General features: G+C 40.2%; 1 protein-coding gene across 3 annotated transcripts in view; it reads left to right on the forward strand.

Moving 5' to 3' along the window:
• The window catches only part of ARHGEF28 (Rho guanine nucleotide exchange factor 28), a 122,778-nt gene that overhangs the window by 46,064 nt on the left and 59,312 nt on the right, over positions 1-17,402 (forward strand). Inside the window, exon 1 of one of the 3 annotated variants that reach the window (XM_066180735.1) lies at positions 14,014-14,151. The exons of the other annotated variants lie outside the window; for them this stretch is intronic. Within the exon in view, the coding sequence (XP_066036832.1) occupies positions 14,067-14,151 (85 nt within the window). The 5' untranslated portion in view covers positions 14,014-14,066. Of the gene's footprint in view, positions 1-14,013; positions 14,152-17,402 lie in introns of those variants that run through there. 3 annotated transcript variants of the gene reach the window in all.

The raw sequence follows: 17,402 nt of genomic DNA on the forward strand, positions 1-17,402 counted from the left end.
TGACATCTCAGAATTAAATCTGCAGTATGCACTCATTTTGCAGTTTATGTTGAAAGCAGAGTGTTGGAGCAGAGTGTTGCAGTTCATGAGTCTTGCTGGGGGGGGGAAAAGATTCTGGTCCCATATTGATTGTCTCTTGTTTTGATCTAGCAGAAAGGCTATAATGAATCTATAATGAATGAATTGAACTGTAACACTTCTACAGTTGTGAACAGCTCAGGCATTAGAAACATTTCTAATCTTAGAAAATACTGCTCTTTTCTCCAGAGCACTGTATATTGGCTAGTCAGAGCACAGTTTATCTTTGTAAGAGGAAAACAGGCTGAAAATTGAAGTTTGCATGGGAAGTAAGATATAGTTTGTTCTCTTTTTTGATTATGGTTAGGATTTGAGTTCTTAGGGTTCATTTACATGTGGAAGTAGCATGCCGTATCAGTTACATTTATAAAAATGGCTAAAATGAAGTGGCTGCTGTTAGTGTTTGAACTGAATTATGAAAGCCTATTTATGCTTAGTTTGCAACTAAGCATAAATGCAACTATTTGTCTTCAGAGATAAAGCTCAGTTTTTCTATTTATAGCCTTTCCAAGACTCGGGGGTTCCTTCTAAAGAAAATGAAGATTGTGTCTTGTTGGGCATAGGTAAGAAAGAATTAAAAATTCTGACTTCCCAAAAGCTACTGATAGGTAGTGTCATGTCAGTTACACACAAGGCAGTTTCTTTAAAAGAGGTGAAGGTAATTGACGTTGCAGAGCGACATGCGGAGAGATCAGCCAGTTGTATCAATGTCAGAGAGGGAACCTCTTTTGTCTCTAGCACACAATAGGTGGTATGTCCAACAGTATTTTGATACCAGGACTTTTCAGCAATGTTTTAGGTGTTGTAGGAACAACTGCCTTGAAACAATATCTGATATAGCCAACATATGTGACTGAAGCCATACGTGGGACTGAAGGTGGAATGAAGTCTGCAGAAATATTTAAATGCCACAGTGAGCAGTGGGCCTGGTAGGAGAATATAGCCAATTGTGCTAGAGAGCACACTGAGAGACTGAAACTCCTCTGCAAAGGTATTTTGAAGCTTTGTGGAAAGCTATGAGAGCAATATGCAAACCGTGGAAAGCACTGCAGGTTGGAAAATATGGTGAGTAACTAAGTGGGGAGTAGCGAGTGGGAGCTGCTGTGCCAGGCAGAGACTGCCAATCTGACATCACTGGCCTGTAGTCCAGTGATGAGCTCAGAAAGAGCAGCCCAGATAGAGGCATTCTCCACACAGGTTTTGGTTCTGCAAAGGGAAGATTCACTTTGTGTGTGCAGAAATGAAGGGGATAGATGTGCATGCATAGGAGGGATAGATGTTAGGGCAAATGAGCTGACATAAACTCAGAGACAGTTCTAAGGTAATAAGCTGGCAGATTATTTTATTATCTGTCACTAAATCAGCATCTAGTTATTTATTTTATTTGTTACTGTTATGCCAAATACTTCACTTCAACTATTTAATGGTGTTTGTCTCACTGTCCCATACCGGGAATATGAGATCTCCATAAGGAAATTGGGACTAGTAGCAAACCCCCTAAAATTCACAGTCATTCTAACTTTAGTGCTTTTGAGAATAGGATGCTGTACCACTCTTTGCCTTGCTCAAAAATGCAAGGTATGTGGGATGTTAGTGCCCATGTGTTCAGATCAAAATATTTTGTCTAGCAGGACCAAAGTATTGGACTGCATTTCAGTGTAGGAGTGTGTTGAGACACTGGGGAGTGATTATGGTTTGTTAATATGAAAGCCACATTTGCTCCAGCCTTTGTTACAGTTATTCCATCTGGACAGAACATAAAGTAATTTAGAAGCTGACAAAGTAGCAGCTCTCCACCCTGAAATTATAGATGATATTTCTTTTCCTTACTCCTGAAATGCTTTTTCTTTCTAAGGTGTCATTTGCACAGCATTGCTTGCAACAGCTGAAGCAGAAACCGGGTCCTCTGGCTTTAGACTTGCTCATTCTGTGATGTTTGGTTGGACAGCTGTATCAGATCCTGAGTCCTCTTGGAGGAACAAGGAAGTGACTTTGGCCATGGTTTGCACTGTTAGGAGTGGTAGTGCAGATTTTTAGAGGAGCTAAAAGGGTAAAAAGAGTGGTGAATTTGCGTATCATTTGGACAAGTTTAGGTGCTTAAAATTTGATTTAAATAATTTTTCTTAGGCATCCTTTTTGCAGATAATAATGTGTAGATATACATATATATGTTCATACATGTATGTGTGGGAAGTGTGTCCTGAGCACGGGATCATCTTATATTAAACTAAGAAAAATTCCTTGTTGTCGTGCCTATATAAGAAAGAAACAACTCTTTGTTGCCACCTGTATCTTAATTACTTCAGAGTGCATAGAAGAAGTTGACTCATTTGTGAAAAAGTTGCAGTGAAATCAGTTCTACTTGTTTTAGAAGTCTCTGTAACTGAGAGTTTGGCTACCCTGTGTAAGTACTGGAGCATGGACTTTCTGCTGGCCACAGTGTGGGCTGTCCTGGCCCGTCTTGGGGTTGTGCACTCAAGTTGGCCAAAACACTCATCACATATGTTGTGTTTTATCTTCTTATTGTCAGGGCTGGAATTAAATGCTTGAGATGGTATTTCATGTTCGGACACAGATGTTTATTAATTCTTAAATACATTACAGTCTCACAAACTGTAAGAGTTTCTACAGCACTTCTAGCTAACTAACTAAAAAAATGGCCCCCATCTCTCTCTCTCCAAGGCCTTTTAAGGATAAACTGTCCAATTAAGAAATGACATCTAAATTATTTTTACTTTTAACTCAATAACCAACCACCTGTGGTCCACAATGTGGATTTTTCTATCCAATTACAAAATACCACCCAGATCCATGAAGAAGAAGGTGAAAAAGAAGGACTTAGCCTCCACCCTAAAACCTTCATCTTGCTATTTATATATATATATTACTATATTCTAAAACCTTAAACTCTTAAGTTTTCCACCATGTGATATCACACACTTCTATTCAAACTACACACTCATAATCCCAGTGCTGTCAGTCAATTTTGGAAGCCTCTTCCACGGCCTCAGGTCAAATGCAGTGTTTTCTTGGGGGTCAGTGCCTGTTTATTGGCAATTGATGGAGAGATGGGAAGACTGATTTTGGTGATCAGAATTTGATTTTACTCAGGTTTTCTAAGAACTTATATACTATTTCAGTAAGGTTAATAATTTCTACTACAATAATTAGGTTAAAAGATCATACAAGCAACTTATGCATTTTACAACATCTTAATCATAGGGGGTTGATTGAATCTCTTCTCTTAGGCAAGTTTAATCCCATCTTCTCATAACCTCAAAGTTCTGTTTGTCTTTGCCATGGCATCCTAGTCATCAGACTAACTGGGATAATTAAGTCTGTCTTACTCTCTGTCTTGTGTATTCTCACACCTGTTAGCACAGAAAGTCTAAAAGTCTCAGTGGCAGGGTTCAAACAACATGGACATCCATTGACTTTCTGCCATTGACCTCAGCAGGGCCTGAAGGGCTTCCAGTGAGCACAGTGTATGAGATCTGATGGGGCTGAATTGGAGGCTAGAGAATGAGTGGACTGATGGGTGTGCAGTAAAAAGTGGAAGTGGGGAGGGATGAAGAAGGATGGAAATAGAGTTTGGTGACAGCCAGAAATTTGTAAGTTGACCAAAGCTGGGTTTACTGGTTTATTTGAATGTGAAAATCAGCATATGTTCTAACCTGACTCATTTCACCATAATGCTAAATATCATAGTTTTCTTACCCTGAATTGTTTTAAACTATTAAAAAAAAAAAAAGAAAAAAAAAAAGAAAAAAAAAAGATTGCTAGGCATTCCTGTTAAATGGCAGTGGTTTTGGCAGGAAAAGAACACAGTGGGGGATAAGAAGAGAAATTCAAATAGTTGTCAGTAGAGAAGAGGGAAACAGCTAAGGGGGATTGAATGAAAAAGAATGAATAGAAACAAGCAAACTCTGGAATCTCACTAGTAGCTGGATGTGTAAATCAAACAGGACTTGTAAGAGTGAGAATGTGAGTGCTCTTTGAATGGGGATAAAAAGTCCCCCACTTCTGCTTCCCATTTCTTTTTCTATGTGGTTCTTGCTTTAGAAATCTCTACCAAAAATCAATGTTGTCATGGAATGGTTTTGGTTGGAAGGGACCTTTGAAGTAGCAGTGGCTACTTGGAAGGGCTTTCCTGTTCCTGCTCTCTGTGTTCTTCCTTGGACATCCCTTTCAAGCATGTTGATCCTTACGGCTTTTTCTCCTTAAAGTTTGAGAAGTGCCTTTGCAGAAGTGCTTTCAGCATTTGGTAGGATGCTAAGAGGACACCAACTCTCCTTGCTCCCTGTTTTCTTCATCTTTGGGTTGGGACCTGGCTGCCTTTGGCACCAGGTCTAGTAGTGAGTCCTGTAGTTTTGTTTTGAGAACTGTAGTTCAATTTTTTTTTTTTTTTTTTTTGGTGCAAGATGTTTCTCATGCTCCAGGATCTCTGGAAAGCCCCAGGGATATCAGTCCAGGGATTGTGATGGGCCAATAAGAAGCCAAGAAGATGATGAATTTTGGGTTTGCACTATTTAAGAATGGAAGGAATAGGAGTAGGGCACAACAGGATGCTAGACCATGCTTAACAGGAGGCACTACAGCGCTAGTCACACCTGCCAGTATTCCTTCCCCTCTTTCTGTCTCCTTTGGAAATGCTTAGGAATCTGTTTTATGTTTACAATAGAAAAAAATTGCTAAACAAAATCCCAAACCACCCCCCCCACCCCCACCCCATGCACATTTTTCTTTTTTTCATTGAAGGTAAATATGCTGGAAAATATTGAGAGAAAACCAATATCTAGTTGGGAACAACAAATAAAAGAAATAAATGGAAAGCAACAAAAAAGGTTGTTTTGGGTTTTTTTCCCCATTCAATATTATGCATGTGTTTTATTGCCAGGCATTGTCATCCTCAGAATCAGCAACCCTGTACATTTTGGGAGAAAGTCTAGGAGGTGACAGCTGTATTCTGTTACTGTTGGGCATGTAACAGTGTGAGCAAGGCATGGGTTTTTAAACTTTTATAATTCCTTCCTGTTTTGCATAGCTGTTTGGGAAAGATAATGTTCACAGGGCCATTTATAAAGCTGCAAATGTTTCTCTTTTTCATTAAGAAAAGTGACCCAAACACCCAGTTTTTCTTCCAAGGATATACAGCTTATTTCTGCCCCGCCCCCCCCAAACTTCAAGAAGGGATGATGATGATAATTTTTCAAAATAATTTCCATGATCTCCTCCTTACATGACCAGAAATCTAGTGGTGTCTCTCTTCTATTCTGTTTGCTCTGCCAGTGATTAAAAACTCCTGGAAGCCATGTTTTGCTGGAGATGAAATTACTGATGCCAAATTTTTGGCAGTTCACACAGTGACCAGGCAGCTACACAATACTTTCAGTAGAGTCTGCCCTTTGATTTTTATGATTCTGCAGAAATCCCCATTTAACCACAGATCAGTTTAAGAAACAGAATATAATTGCCATAATTATCTTCTTTTCTGTAAACCAGTGGGCCTGTACTGAGATCTGCAGAAAAATCTGGTTTCAGTGTTGCTGTTTTGTTCTTTTCTTTGATTAGATTTCTTCACCATGGTGGGTAAGACTTAAAAGTGGTAGAATTTTTTTCTGTCAAGATAGAAAAAACAAATGGTCCTGCTTTCTGGAGTTGTGCAGTTTTTGTTATGTCTGTAAAATTATTATTTTTTTGTACTTACTGTGGTCATATCTTTTGCTCCTTTTTTTTGTGTTTGTTTGCTTCTGGGTTTTTTAAGGTAGAATGTTTGCATTTGGAGGTGCTTGGAGTCAAGTGTGCCTGTTTTGACACTTCAACTACAGGAAAATTTTATGGTTACTGTTAGGTAAGAGTGAAAGTTACATGTTAAGTGTTGCCTATTTGAGAGAGTTACAGGAGTCCTCTGATTCAGGCTGTGCAGATCTTTTCTGTTTTCAGTCATTTTTATATTTTTCTGGCAGTGTTCCATCCTATCTTTGCTTTATGTATGCTTTGAGAGAGGCAGAGTGACCCAGCATAGCATTTCTAGTCCAGGACCTGCAGATTTCTGTTTCAGTTTCTCTCCTTAACAGATTTCTAACAAGACTTTGAGCATGTCACTTACCTGTCCTCTGCAACTCATTTTTTCCTGAAAGAAAGAAGACCACAGAGAGCAAGGAGATTAAGAAGCACTTCAGTACCTGGATGATTTGAGATATGCAAGTACTCAGACTGGTTGTGCCAAAGAAGTTCAGTTTGTGGTAAAGGAAGATTTAAACCCACTAATTTTCAGTTAAAAGGTATTTGAAAATTGCAGAGAGAAACAACAACTGAAGATTGCACAGTTGCCACTGCAGCTAATGAAGGTGGCAGTTGCACTCTGGGATTTTGGGCTGCAGCTTTGGCACCTTTGTGCTGCTTCTTCCACTTGGCAAAAATCTTTGCGTGTTTCCTTGCACTAGATACGTACCTTGGAGTTGATCTGTCATGGTACTGCCAGCAGCAACCTTTAAACAACACATAAACGTGACAGTAACTCATTTCAGTAGATAAAAATACTCACATTTGTTTGGAGTGTCTATAAACAATGCAATATTGAAGACTGCAGAATAGTCAAGAGCTGCAGAAGATATGGGAAGTCAAATTTTCCTGGGATGTGAACCTGAACTGAGTTTAATTAAACAGCTAGGGAGAAATCTGGAAGAAGCAGCATTAGACACTGAGACAAGCTTGTTCTTGTCTCTTGGAGTTTCCTCCACTCTTGATTTTCTGAGGCATTATAATTCAAGCTAACCAAGGAAGGAAGGAAGGAAGGAAGGAAGACAGGAAGGAAGGAAGACCAAAAAGCTACAAACATATGGTTTCTGGCTTCCCAGGACTTGTTCTCTTCCTCTGCCTAAAATCCAAAACAAATTTGCTCAACAAAATAACCCTCCATAAAGGCGCTTTTAAAAAATTGATGTTTAAACAACCTTTTTTTCAGCCTATCTTCTTTCCAGTTTCATTTTGGGCTAACATAAATGTGTAATCTAGGATGTATCTAATGTCAAGTTAGTCCTTAAATATTAAATATAACCTAGAAATACATTGTTAAGAAAACAGTTGTAATCTTGAGAGTGCACACAAGAAAACATTTCTCAGCTTTCTTCCTTCTCAAGAGATAATCTTCTCTGAAACAAAGAAAATTGAATTTTTAATGAGGTGGGTCTTTGGTGAACTTTTTGGCATCACAGTCTGGCAGTGTGAGTGTAAACTCAATAACCAAGTCACTGGCACAGCTTCAGTAGAAGGGAGGCCCAAGTCAAACTTCAGTTTGAGGCAGTATGCGTGGTCCCTGTTCCTGCTCTCACAGCCCTCCGTGGAGCTGAAACAAAGAAGATTAATCCCTTAGTCCTCAGGCTTTTGCAAATAATCTCTTATTTTCATCAGGGTGCTTTTCATCAGGACACTGGACAAAAAAGTGACGACCTTTCCACCCACATTTGTTCTGTATTTCCCAAGTAATCTTTTGATCTGACTAGATGCTGGACAAGGAGATAATTTAGGCAAATTATCTCTATATGTGCTTTGCTTACTGGTTGTTTCAAGAGTCGGGGCACACTGACCCCTGCCATATGAAAGTAGTATTAATGAGCTTCTCACCCTAAACTGAGTTTGCTTGTTACCCTAGAGTGATCTTGGTATTTTATAGAAAGGATAAAAAAGTAAATGCCTGCCATCAGTTATGAACCAGAAATCAGGAAGGTCTGAGCTGGAGGAATGCTATGAAATCCTAACAGTATGTGAGTGGAGTGGGCAACATGAAGAGTGAGACAAAACCCAAGATGATCCAGTGTGTGTGCCCATGGGCTCTTTGGAGCTTTAGGCACAGGTCGTGTTCCTACCTAAGTTTTGTAAAAATATTAAACCCTTCTATATCCCAGTCTGGTGAATATTTTCCAAGGATCTTGGAGTACTAGTACAGTTTGTGCAAAGATGTTTCTTTTAAATTTGTGATGGTACATTATTTTTTAGTTTCTCAAAGAAACAAGCCTGAAGTACCACCACTTAATAACAGTTTTCCAAAAAAGATACCTAAGGCTAAAATCTCTTTGTAGGAGAGATGTGATGATACTCAATGTGTCATTCATTGAATATCACAAACATCATATTTTTATCATTTATAGCAGTGTTATTCTTGTTACAGGTGTTCTAAGTGTAGTTGTCACCCTGCTTTCAAAGAAAGCATTAAAAAAGTAGCCTTAACAATTAACTTAGTAATTCACATTACAACTAGAAATGGATCTGCTGGGGTGTCCTGGTTTAGGGCAAATTTGGGAGGAAAGTCACTCCAGGACATTGGAATAGTAAGAAAGTCAATAGAAATTTAGATGGCATGGTCTTCTCTTAGTCTTGATGGTTTGCTGCAAAACAGTGATTCCATATGCCTTGTCTGGGAATGATAAAAAGATAGATCCATCTGGAAGTAAGTGCAGTTAAGCATAAAAACTCTTGGACTGGCAGTCCATCTTAAAGCAATCCAGAAAGCACTGCACACGAATTGCCTCTGCTTTTCCTGCAGCCTGCCATGATTGCAGAATGTTTCCGTAAACTTGTTGAGTTTTAGAACAGTGTTTTTGGGGATGGATAGGGTGCTCTGCTGCTCTCAGCAGAGTGTCTGTGAAGGCAGCAGCTGCTCTGTGTTCCTTTCCTGGCTAGGGTCCAAAAATTGTTCAAATAAGCCAATGAAAAATTGACCCAAATTTCTAGTACTGTATTGTTTCCTTACTTTTTGCATTATTATTTCTGTTATCTGTCTACCCAAGATCTACGGAAGATCTGCTTGTTAGGGTGAAAGAGGTCCCTAATGTGGATGAGTTTTGTCAACAGCTGTTTGAATGGAAGAGTGAAGAACAGGGCATGAGGGGGACATGTGACTGAGAGGTTTGTCGGCTGAGGGTCAGGGCCTTTTAATCTCATGCCAGACTGTGGCCAGCTTGGATACCTAATTCACTCAGGACTGCACTTTTCTGGGGGTGCAAATTCTGCTGCTTTAAACTTGTAGTGGGACAAAGAGGCTCTGTGATGCTGAATGCTTGTGATTCTTCACTGTGTTGAAACCTGTGGCTTCATCAGGGTTGAAGGCATGGAAAACAGGCATGTACCTCATTAACGTGTACAAATTATGAGAGAGTGGGTGTCAAGAGAATTGACCAGGCTCTTCTCAGTGGTGCCTGGCAATAGGACAGGAGGCAGTGAGCAGACACTGATGCACAGGAAGTTCCACCTGTACATGAGGAACAACTTCTTTATTGTGTGGGTGACCAAGCACAGGAACAGGTTGACCAGAGAGGGTGAGGAGTCTCCCTTACTGGAGATACTCAAGAACCATCTGTGCACAATCCTGTGCCATGTGCTCTGGGATGACTCTGCCTGAACAGGGAGATTGGACCAGGTGACCATTGTGGTCCCTCCCGTCCTGACCCATCCTGGGGTTCTGTGATTCCGTTTGCAAGGAAAGCATGCAGTGCAAGAAACTCTTGTGTTCCTCCTTCCCCTGCCCTGCACCCTGCCCTTCCCAGCTCTGATCCCCTCTGGGTGATGCAGTGTGGGTAGGCTGCCACAAGGTGCTGGAGAGGGAGATGGAATCCTCCTAATATTGCCATAATGTTGTGGTGATTATGGAGTGTGACTGCCTGCCTGGACCATCTGAAATCCACTGCTGAACAATTTAAATCCCAAACTGTTGTGTTACTTGTGGGAGACCTCTGTTTACAAAATGAGAAAATAATGGGCCAGTTCCTTAAACCAAATGCCTGAATCTCCCATCAGAAACTTAGTAATGGGGAGGATCAAAAGAACAAGTGGAGGAGGATATTGACTGAGATCTCAAGGATCTGGGCTTGATTCTTTGTTCTTCAGTGATTCAACGATTTGGGAAAGGAAGAGGGAGAGAATAGCAATGTGGCAAAGCTTTTCTAACTATTCCTGTATAAACTTGTGTAAGAAAGACCCCAGTCTTTAGTAGAGAAAAGAAATGGTAAAAATAATGTCTGTGACAAGCAATCCTTCAAGACCTATGAGGATGTTGACAGCTGCAGTCTGCATAGCCATTGCATTGTTGTGGGCAAATGGAGTGTTACAGTCAGAGGGCTGGCTGGCTTCTGGTTGGTCATGTTTTCCTTTTAATTGCCTTTAATTCATATTTGCTGAGTCTTGTTAAGTCTAACATAGGGTAAAGCAGATAGTTTGTCTAGGTATATTGTCTGATCCTCTCTGTGGGAAGATATGCTCTAATTAGTAAGAACAAAGGAGTGAAGAAGGTAGGGAAGCCATGTGTGCCTGTGGATCACAGAGATCACCTAACTCTTTCTACACCGTTTTATCTTGTCCGATGCTTTGATGTACTTTGGGAAAGGATTCCAGGCTCTGCTGAGCCCAGGACAGAATCAAGCTGGGGGAAATCAATTTCATTGCTGATATCAGGGGGAGGCTTTTCCTGGAGCAGAGTGAACAGGGTATTTTTGGCAGAGCTTTTGTCCAGGCAACTCTCATCCTACCTGTGCCAAAAGTGACCCCCTCCAGCTCTGTTTGTGGAGTCGTTGACCACAATTTCCATCCCATATTCTCCATCTGGGGAGGGGGTGGTGGCTCAGGGTTGTCCCCTGCCTGAGAGAGAGAACTGCCAGCTGTGGTTTTGGGAAGAGGCAGCCCACCCACTGGGTAGCACGGTGCTGTTCACTGCTGGTGCAGGGAGGCAGCAGTGCTCTTGCACGGAGTCTGCGGATGTGGTGACATTCCTTTGCTTCCTTCCGCATTGCCATGGGCCACAGGAATGGTCAGACAATAGACAATACACTGTACTATCTCTGAAAAACATTTAGGTTTTATGGATGTGTTTTGGTAAGCATTGGTTGGAGGAATTTAAGGCATTACATTATTTGTCAAAAGCATTAGCCTTAAATAAGGCACATACCCTCCCCCCCCCCCCCCCCCCCCCCCGTTGTTCTTTTTCTCCACATCTGTACCTTGGTATATACAATGAAAAATATTTTTTCAGTGGGAAGTGAGGTTAATATTTTCCAGCTAAAAGCACCTTTTATCTTGTAAGCAGCCGGATCTCTGCAGTAGCTGCCTGCAAATGCCTCCACTTTGGGAAAAAGGAGTGGCAGGTGAAAAGTGTGTTGGATCATCCTACAAAGTGCAAGAAACAAAATATTTTTAGTCAAAGACTGTAGGGCAAAGCCCTTCTTTGTGGCAAAGAACAGCATGACATCTTTCATGGTTGCATAAAGGAGTTTTACAAATAAGAAAAAAAAGAAGCCTTTCACAAGGCCCAAACAGAGTAAGTAATGTGAGTGATATTCAATTAACCCTTCAAAAGTAGGGGTTAAGGTTGATAATTTATCTGCACTTTCAGAGTGCGATTGACAAATTCCTGTACAAGATCCTATTCAGGAGAGGTTGCAGTGTGCAGGTGAAAAGCCTAAGAACTTGGACAAAAAAGAGATGATAAACAGCAGGAGTGCATGGTCAGGGTGCCAGGTCATTACTGCAGAAATTTAGTTGCTGGATTCTCCGAGAATTATGTAATAGGGCTGCTGTTGAAAAATTATTTAACAGTCTTAATTACTCCTTTGTGTTAGAATGTTAAATGAACATGGCTTGTTTAAGGGAGGGAGGACAGGCAACAACTGAGCATGCAGTGCAAACATTTATGCAGTGTACAGAGGTCATTCAAGAAAGTAAATGTCTCGGCATGTAAAATATTTTAATGCCATTAAATACATTGGCTGCATTTCCTCATGGTGAGTGTTTTGTTCAGCTCTACTTACCCCTCCCTGGATTAAACAGAAGTCTAGGAAGACCAATGAGAGTGAGTTCTTTTTAGCTGAATCTACAAGTAAAAAAAGCCAGATTTGCAGAAAAGATGCACAAATGGAGATATCATAGAAATAAGCAAAATTTACTATTTCTCATAATATACAACAAAAGAATAATTGATAAAATTGAAAGGTGAGATTTTAAAACAGCTCTCTAAATTTAAACTTCCCTTTGTCCATGGAAAACTGCCATTTGTGCATGTCTGAAATGAAAACTTTTATTCTGGTTGGCATTAAATATATCCAGTGAGCCGGACAGCACACTTGTGTAGGGAAAATTGCTGTGTAGAGGGGAAATCTTCTCTGTTGGAGCTATTGGGAAGGTTTTCCTTGATGTGCTCTGTCCTGGCCTTTTCTCAAACCATGGCCATGGTGGGAGGCAGGCGGGTGGCCTGGGTGGTGTGCAGGTGGGAAGGAGTAAGTCAGTGCTCCTGCATTCCTATATGCCCGGGGGATTTATCAGTGCAATTTGAACCTGACATTCCAGGGAGTGGAGATATTTTGAAGTGGATGTTTAAAGCATGGATTTATATCCTCCCTGTATTTTCCATTGTCTGTTGCAATTCCCTGGGGCTGTTAATTATACATATAAATCAAACAAAGTCTCTGTGAGTGTCTAATATTTAAAGTGAAAGTCTAAGGCTTCCAGCGTCTGGGGTGAATTATTCTTTTCAGGCCTAACAAAGCTGGCAGAACTTCAGTTAAGGGAAGGGCAGAACAATGATGTGTTTCAACTGTGTTTTATATAATTTGTGCACTTTATGAAGGGCTTGTATAATTATTTTATCCCTGAAAATATGATGGATATTTTTCTAACGGGTTTTGAATTAAATTTGCATTTGAATTGCATTATTTTCTTCAACAAATACATTGTTATCTCTGACTGAAATGTGGATCAAAGAATCACTTGAAACATAATACAGAAGTAGCACTGCAGACCCTAGCAGCCTGAAAAATAATTGAAATGAAGTAAGGAATGTTAACAAGCTCAAATGTCATCATCTTCCAAAACCTGACATTTAAGCTGATCCACATTCCCTCTCCTCCTTTATGTGGAATACAAAACCACATACATTGTGGGGTAACTAAAAGAAATGTTTGCTGGAGTTGTTTAAGAAACAGTGGACCTGTTATTTTTGTATTAGGTGTTGTATAGCCACATATAAGCCTGTTTGAAAAAAAATGTAGTTTGTGTAGCGTAAAGATGTTGGGGGAAGGGATAATGAGTTCCTACTGAATACTAATTGCCTATGAGTTGTTCAGGGAGACTGTATGAGAATGGAAGATTTGTTGTAAATTAGTCACTAGCTGTATTGTGCATTGCAGTGAGGTTAGACCAGAGCTGTAAAGGTGCCAGCTCTACAAAATCCTGATGATTCACTGTCTAACTTGGTGACTGTGTGAAGGAGAAATTACTGCGCAGACTAAATATTATTGGAAAAAAATGCTCCTCTAATGACAGTGTAATCTTTCTTCATGACACTTAAGCTTTAAGCTCATTTGAGCTAGAAAGATGGTAGTGACAGATTTTGAGTGGGTTATCACTGCTTTTCCAGCTGCAACATCCTAAGGTCTGCCAAAATTATAAATGTTGAGAAGAGGGGTATTGCTCTGGAGTGATATAGAGCCCAGCAGATTGATTCATACTCATAGCTTGGTGTTCATCTTTGCCTTCTTTAGTTCTAGCATTTTGCCTGACCTTGATTTGAGATCTTCTAACCCGTACTTTTTAACATGGAAACAAAGCTTTGCAATAGTTTATTTGCTTTTGAGAAGTATTTTCTCATTCCTTTAACCGGCTCCTATTGTTTTCATTTGCATCAAAATTGAAAGGTGAGTTAATGATTCATTGGCACACAGTGACCTTTTAAATAGCTCTGGACCACGATGCAGCAGCTCAGCTCGAAGCTCTCATACTTTAACCTTCTTGCTTCTGCTTTAATATTTGCAGCCTGATCTGTCTACATGCCTGGACGCCTGAAGAGAGCAAACATTTACAGCTTCTCCCTCCCCTGTGTTTAGTGGGCAATTTGATCCTTCTTTGTCCATTCGTTTATTCCACATTACTCTTAGGCTTGACTTGCTATTGAGAACAACAAAGTGCAACTTTGGGAATCTGCTCTCTGTTTATTTAGCACAAAAATGGACTCAGACTCTGATTCACCTTTTAATTACTCTTGGCCTTCCTTACCTAAAATGAGGATTCGAAGAAGGGCATCCAAACCAGGTAGAAAAAAACTATCTTCTTTTAAAAGGACTCTTTACAACTCTGCCTCCTTTTCATTTTCTGCTTCTGTGAAGGTGGCTCTATAAACAGCTAGTGTGAGGCAGATTTTCTTTCTATCAAAAGTCCACTGCATTGTTTTTTATGCCTTTTAGACAATGGAGTTGGAATTCTTTTAAGTAAAAAGAGTGTATTTTTATTGCTCAGATTATGTACTGTTCTTCACTATTGTTTTCACTTCTTTACTCTCTCAAGGCTTTTTTTTTTTGCTTCTTGATGTATGTGTAACTCTCACTGAACAACTCTGACACCCTGGAGCTGCATGGCAAGGCGGCAGCAGCTGTAAATGTTCTGCTGGTTGCAGTTATTTTCATTTAGGGAGAATTCGGCAATTCAACTGTGTCTCAAAAGATAACTGGTGGGGGTTTTGGTAGGGTTTTTTTTGCTTTTGTTTTTGGTTTGTTTTTGGGTTTTTTTTTAAGTTATGAGTAAAATCATACCAGAATGAAAAGAAAAATCTTTTGCTTTCTGCAAAAGAAAATGAAAAGGGTCAGTTACTGTCTTTGCACAGTTAGACATTATCCTTCTTTGTGGAGAAATCTTTGTGAGGTAGGGATTATAAATGCTGTCAGTATGAGAAAGGGGGGTTTTAAGGAAGCTCAAAGACACTGACCAGTAAGTTTGTGTAAAAAAGAATTATGATTGGAAGTTTTAATGAGGAAAGAAAAATTTTTAATACTTATAAAAGCAAAAGAATGAAGACAAAGAATGTCAAAAAATATGATTTTTGTTTCCTTTCATGGAATTTGGAGGTTTTTGTGCTTCAGAAGGGGAAAAAAACAAATCAGAGATGTAAGATGCATCAGTGTCATTAAATTCAGTAAGCCAAGAGAATAATTTTTACACACACTGAGACTTTGACCCAGTTTAGAGTGAAAATTGTATACGGGATGCATGTTTTAATGTGCAAGGCTCTCCCTCAAGTTTTTCCTTCTTTTCATGAGGAAAATCAGTATTTCCCAACTGCACAGGAGTTTCTGGAGTGTGTATAGATGCACATGCAATTTGCAGAGATGAAATGAGTTGCAAGTTGCACAGGATGTTTACTCCTTCTCAGAGGAGGACTAATTTTATCTGTAAATGCTGTAGCTGTGCACCTGTCCTTCATTCACTTTTGTTTAGACAGATTTTTTTTAAATACTCCACCAGTTTTAAAGCACTGGATACAGATGTGGTGTTGGTATGTTACAGTATTGCACCTTGTTTTCCATCCCTGTTAGCAGCATACCACACACGTGGCTTGTACACACAGCTGACCTTATATGTGGGGTTGTTGGAGCAAGAAGGTGCTTTTGGGTACCTGCACATATTTCAGCAGTAAAGTTCAAGGGTTCATTTGTGCTTGGGGGATTGAAATTCTGTGTGTTGATGTGGTGGGAGAAGTGTCTTTGCGAGGGGAGACCAGGCTCATGATGTAAGCTCGTGATCTGTGGGTTTTTTTCTGCAAGTGCCTGAACATGACCAGTTGATCCTGGCATGCAGGTGTGGGGCACTTAGCCCATAGCTGCATTTCATTCCATTTCATTCAGGGGTTTGGGTCTCAGTGAGCAAGAAACTTGCAGTGCCTGGCAAGAAACAGTTCTTCCAGCCACTCCACAAATCATGAAATCTTGCACCTCTGTTGGGTGCTCCAGCTGTTCTGGACCAGGGAATTCCAACTGTCACCCTTCTCCTCTGAAACATCAGGCTGTTCTGATCTAAGGTTGCTCCTCTTGGGAGGCCAGGGAGTTGTGCAGACTGTCCCACTCGTTGGAATGGAGAGTCAAAGTTATCACACACCACTTCCCACTGTATACATCAGTGTCTTCACATTTTAAGGTGGAAGTCAGTTTTCATGGCTGCTCAGGAACTTTTCAGACTGAGTGTGCAGCCTCTGCCCTTCCCCTGAACTCCTGGAGCCTGTCAGGAGCCAAGTGCAGACTTCAGTCCTTTGGGACATGCATTGCAGATTGCTCCCTCCTGCTGAAGCTGCTGGGCATGGCATATTTAAAGGGTAATTAGGCTGTACAGCGAGTGTGAACTTGATTCTGTCTTAGTGATTGGACTGGGGAGACAATCTAGTTTTTTTTTCTTGCTGCAAGACACTAAAGGTATTTATTTTGTTATTTTAAGTGAAATTGTCACAAGGCATAATCCTTACTCTGCACAGTCCTACCTACTCAGAGAAAGTGATGATCTCAGCATTTTTTGGGAGTTTTAAAAACCTTCAGGGGTGCTGAGAATATCTGTTTCTGATGAGTCTGTCCTGCACTGGGAGGTGGGAGTTATACACTGAGTCCACTGATGCAGAGGTGTGAAGTGAACATCCCATATGGGTACGCCCTGTACCATGGGAAAGTACCCTTTTTTGTGTGTGTACTGCTCTATAAAATGAGACACCAATTTATTTCTGTTTGTACACTCATTTGTGTAGTAGGTAAGGTGCCTTCTTCAGGGAGAGAGTCAGGACTGTGAATCCCATGTTGGAAACAGATACTTTTTTACAGTCCACATTTAGGTGACCAAGACCAAAGTCACAATGACAAGTGCTTTTATCTTTAGCGGCTACTTTAGGACTACATCTTGAACATGTTGGTATTATTTTGCAGCATCTACATGCCTGTTCCCACTTGTTCAGTATATAGGTAACACAGTGCTTTAGTTTCTACTTTGTAGATTTGAGACAGTTAAATGTTTATCTATGACAATAGCATCATTTACCCTCCATGTAGGGTTATCATCAAGTACTTGCTTAATTTTGCTGTCATGAGCAGTTGTGCTGTCTGAATGAAGACACCTCAATTATGGGTGCATTTCTTCCCCTGGAATGGGTTGTATGGTTCATATCCATAATGTGCATGTTGTTTCAGCTGGAACCATGCTAGGAACTTCTTTCTTAAAATTCAGGTGACCTGGCTTTAGAGCAGTATATCTGCAGTCCTACATGACTCATGTTCATGACCTCAGCAACTGTCTATTTTTCACTGACTTCCAATTATACATTAATCCTTGCACAGATTGCTGGGGGTAAATGTGATGAGCTGTCTGAAAACTATTCGTTGTATCTAGAGAAGGGAGTTTGTAATTTCTTTCCTGGCTCTTGATTTGGTCATGTTGATGCATTTAACTGCTCTTTTGCTGTGTGTTCTCTCATGAAACAATTTAAGTTTTGATTTTTGTAAAAAAAAAAAAAATAAATTAAAAAAAAAAAATCA

This window comes from Chamaea fasciata, unplaced genomic scaffold, assembly GCF_029207755.1.
Source record: "Chamaea fasciata isolate MVZ Bird 193981 ecotype frontalis unplaced genomic scaffold, bChaFas1.0.hap1 SCAF_4, whole genome shotgun sequence".
In the NCBI taxonomy this organism is placed as follows: domain Eukaryota; kingdom Metazoa; phylum Chordata; class Aves; order Passeriformes; family Sylviidae; genus Chamaea; species Chamaea fasciata.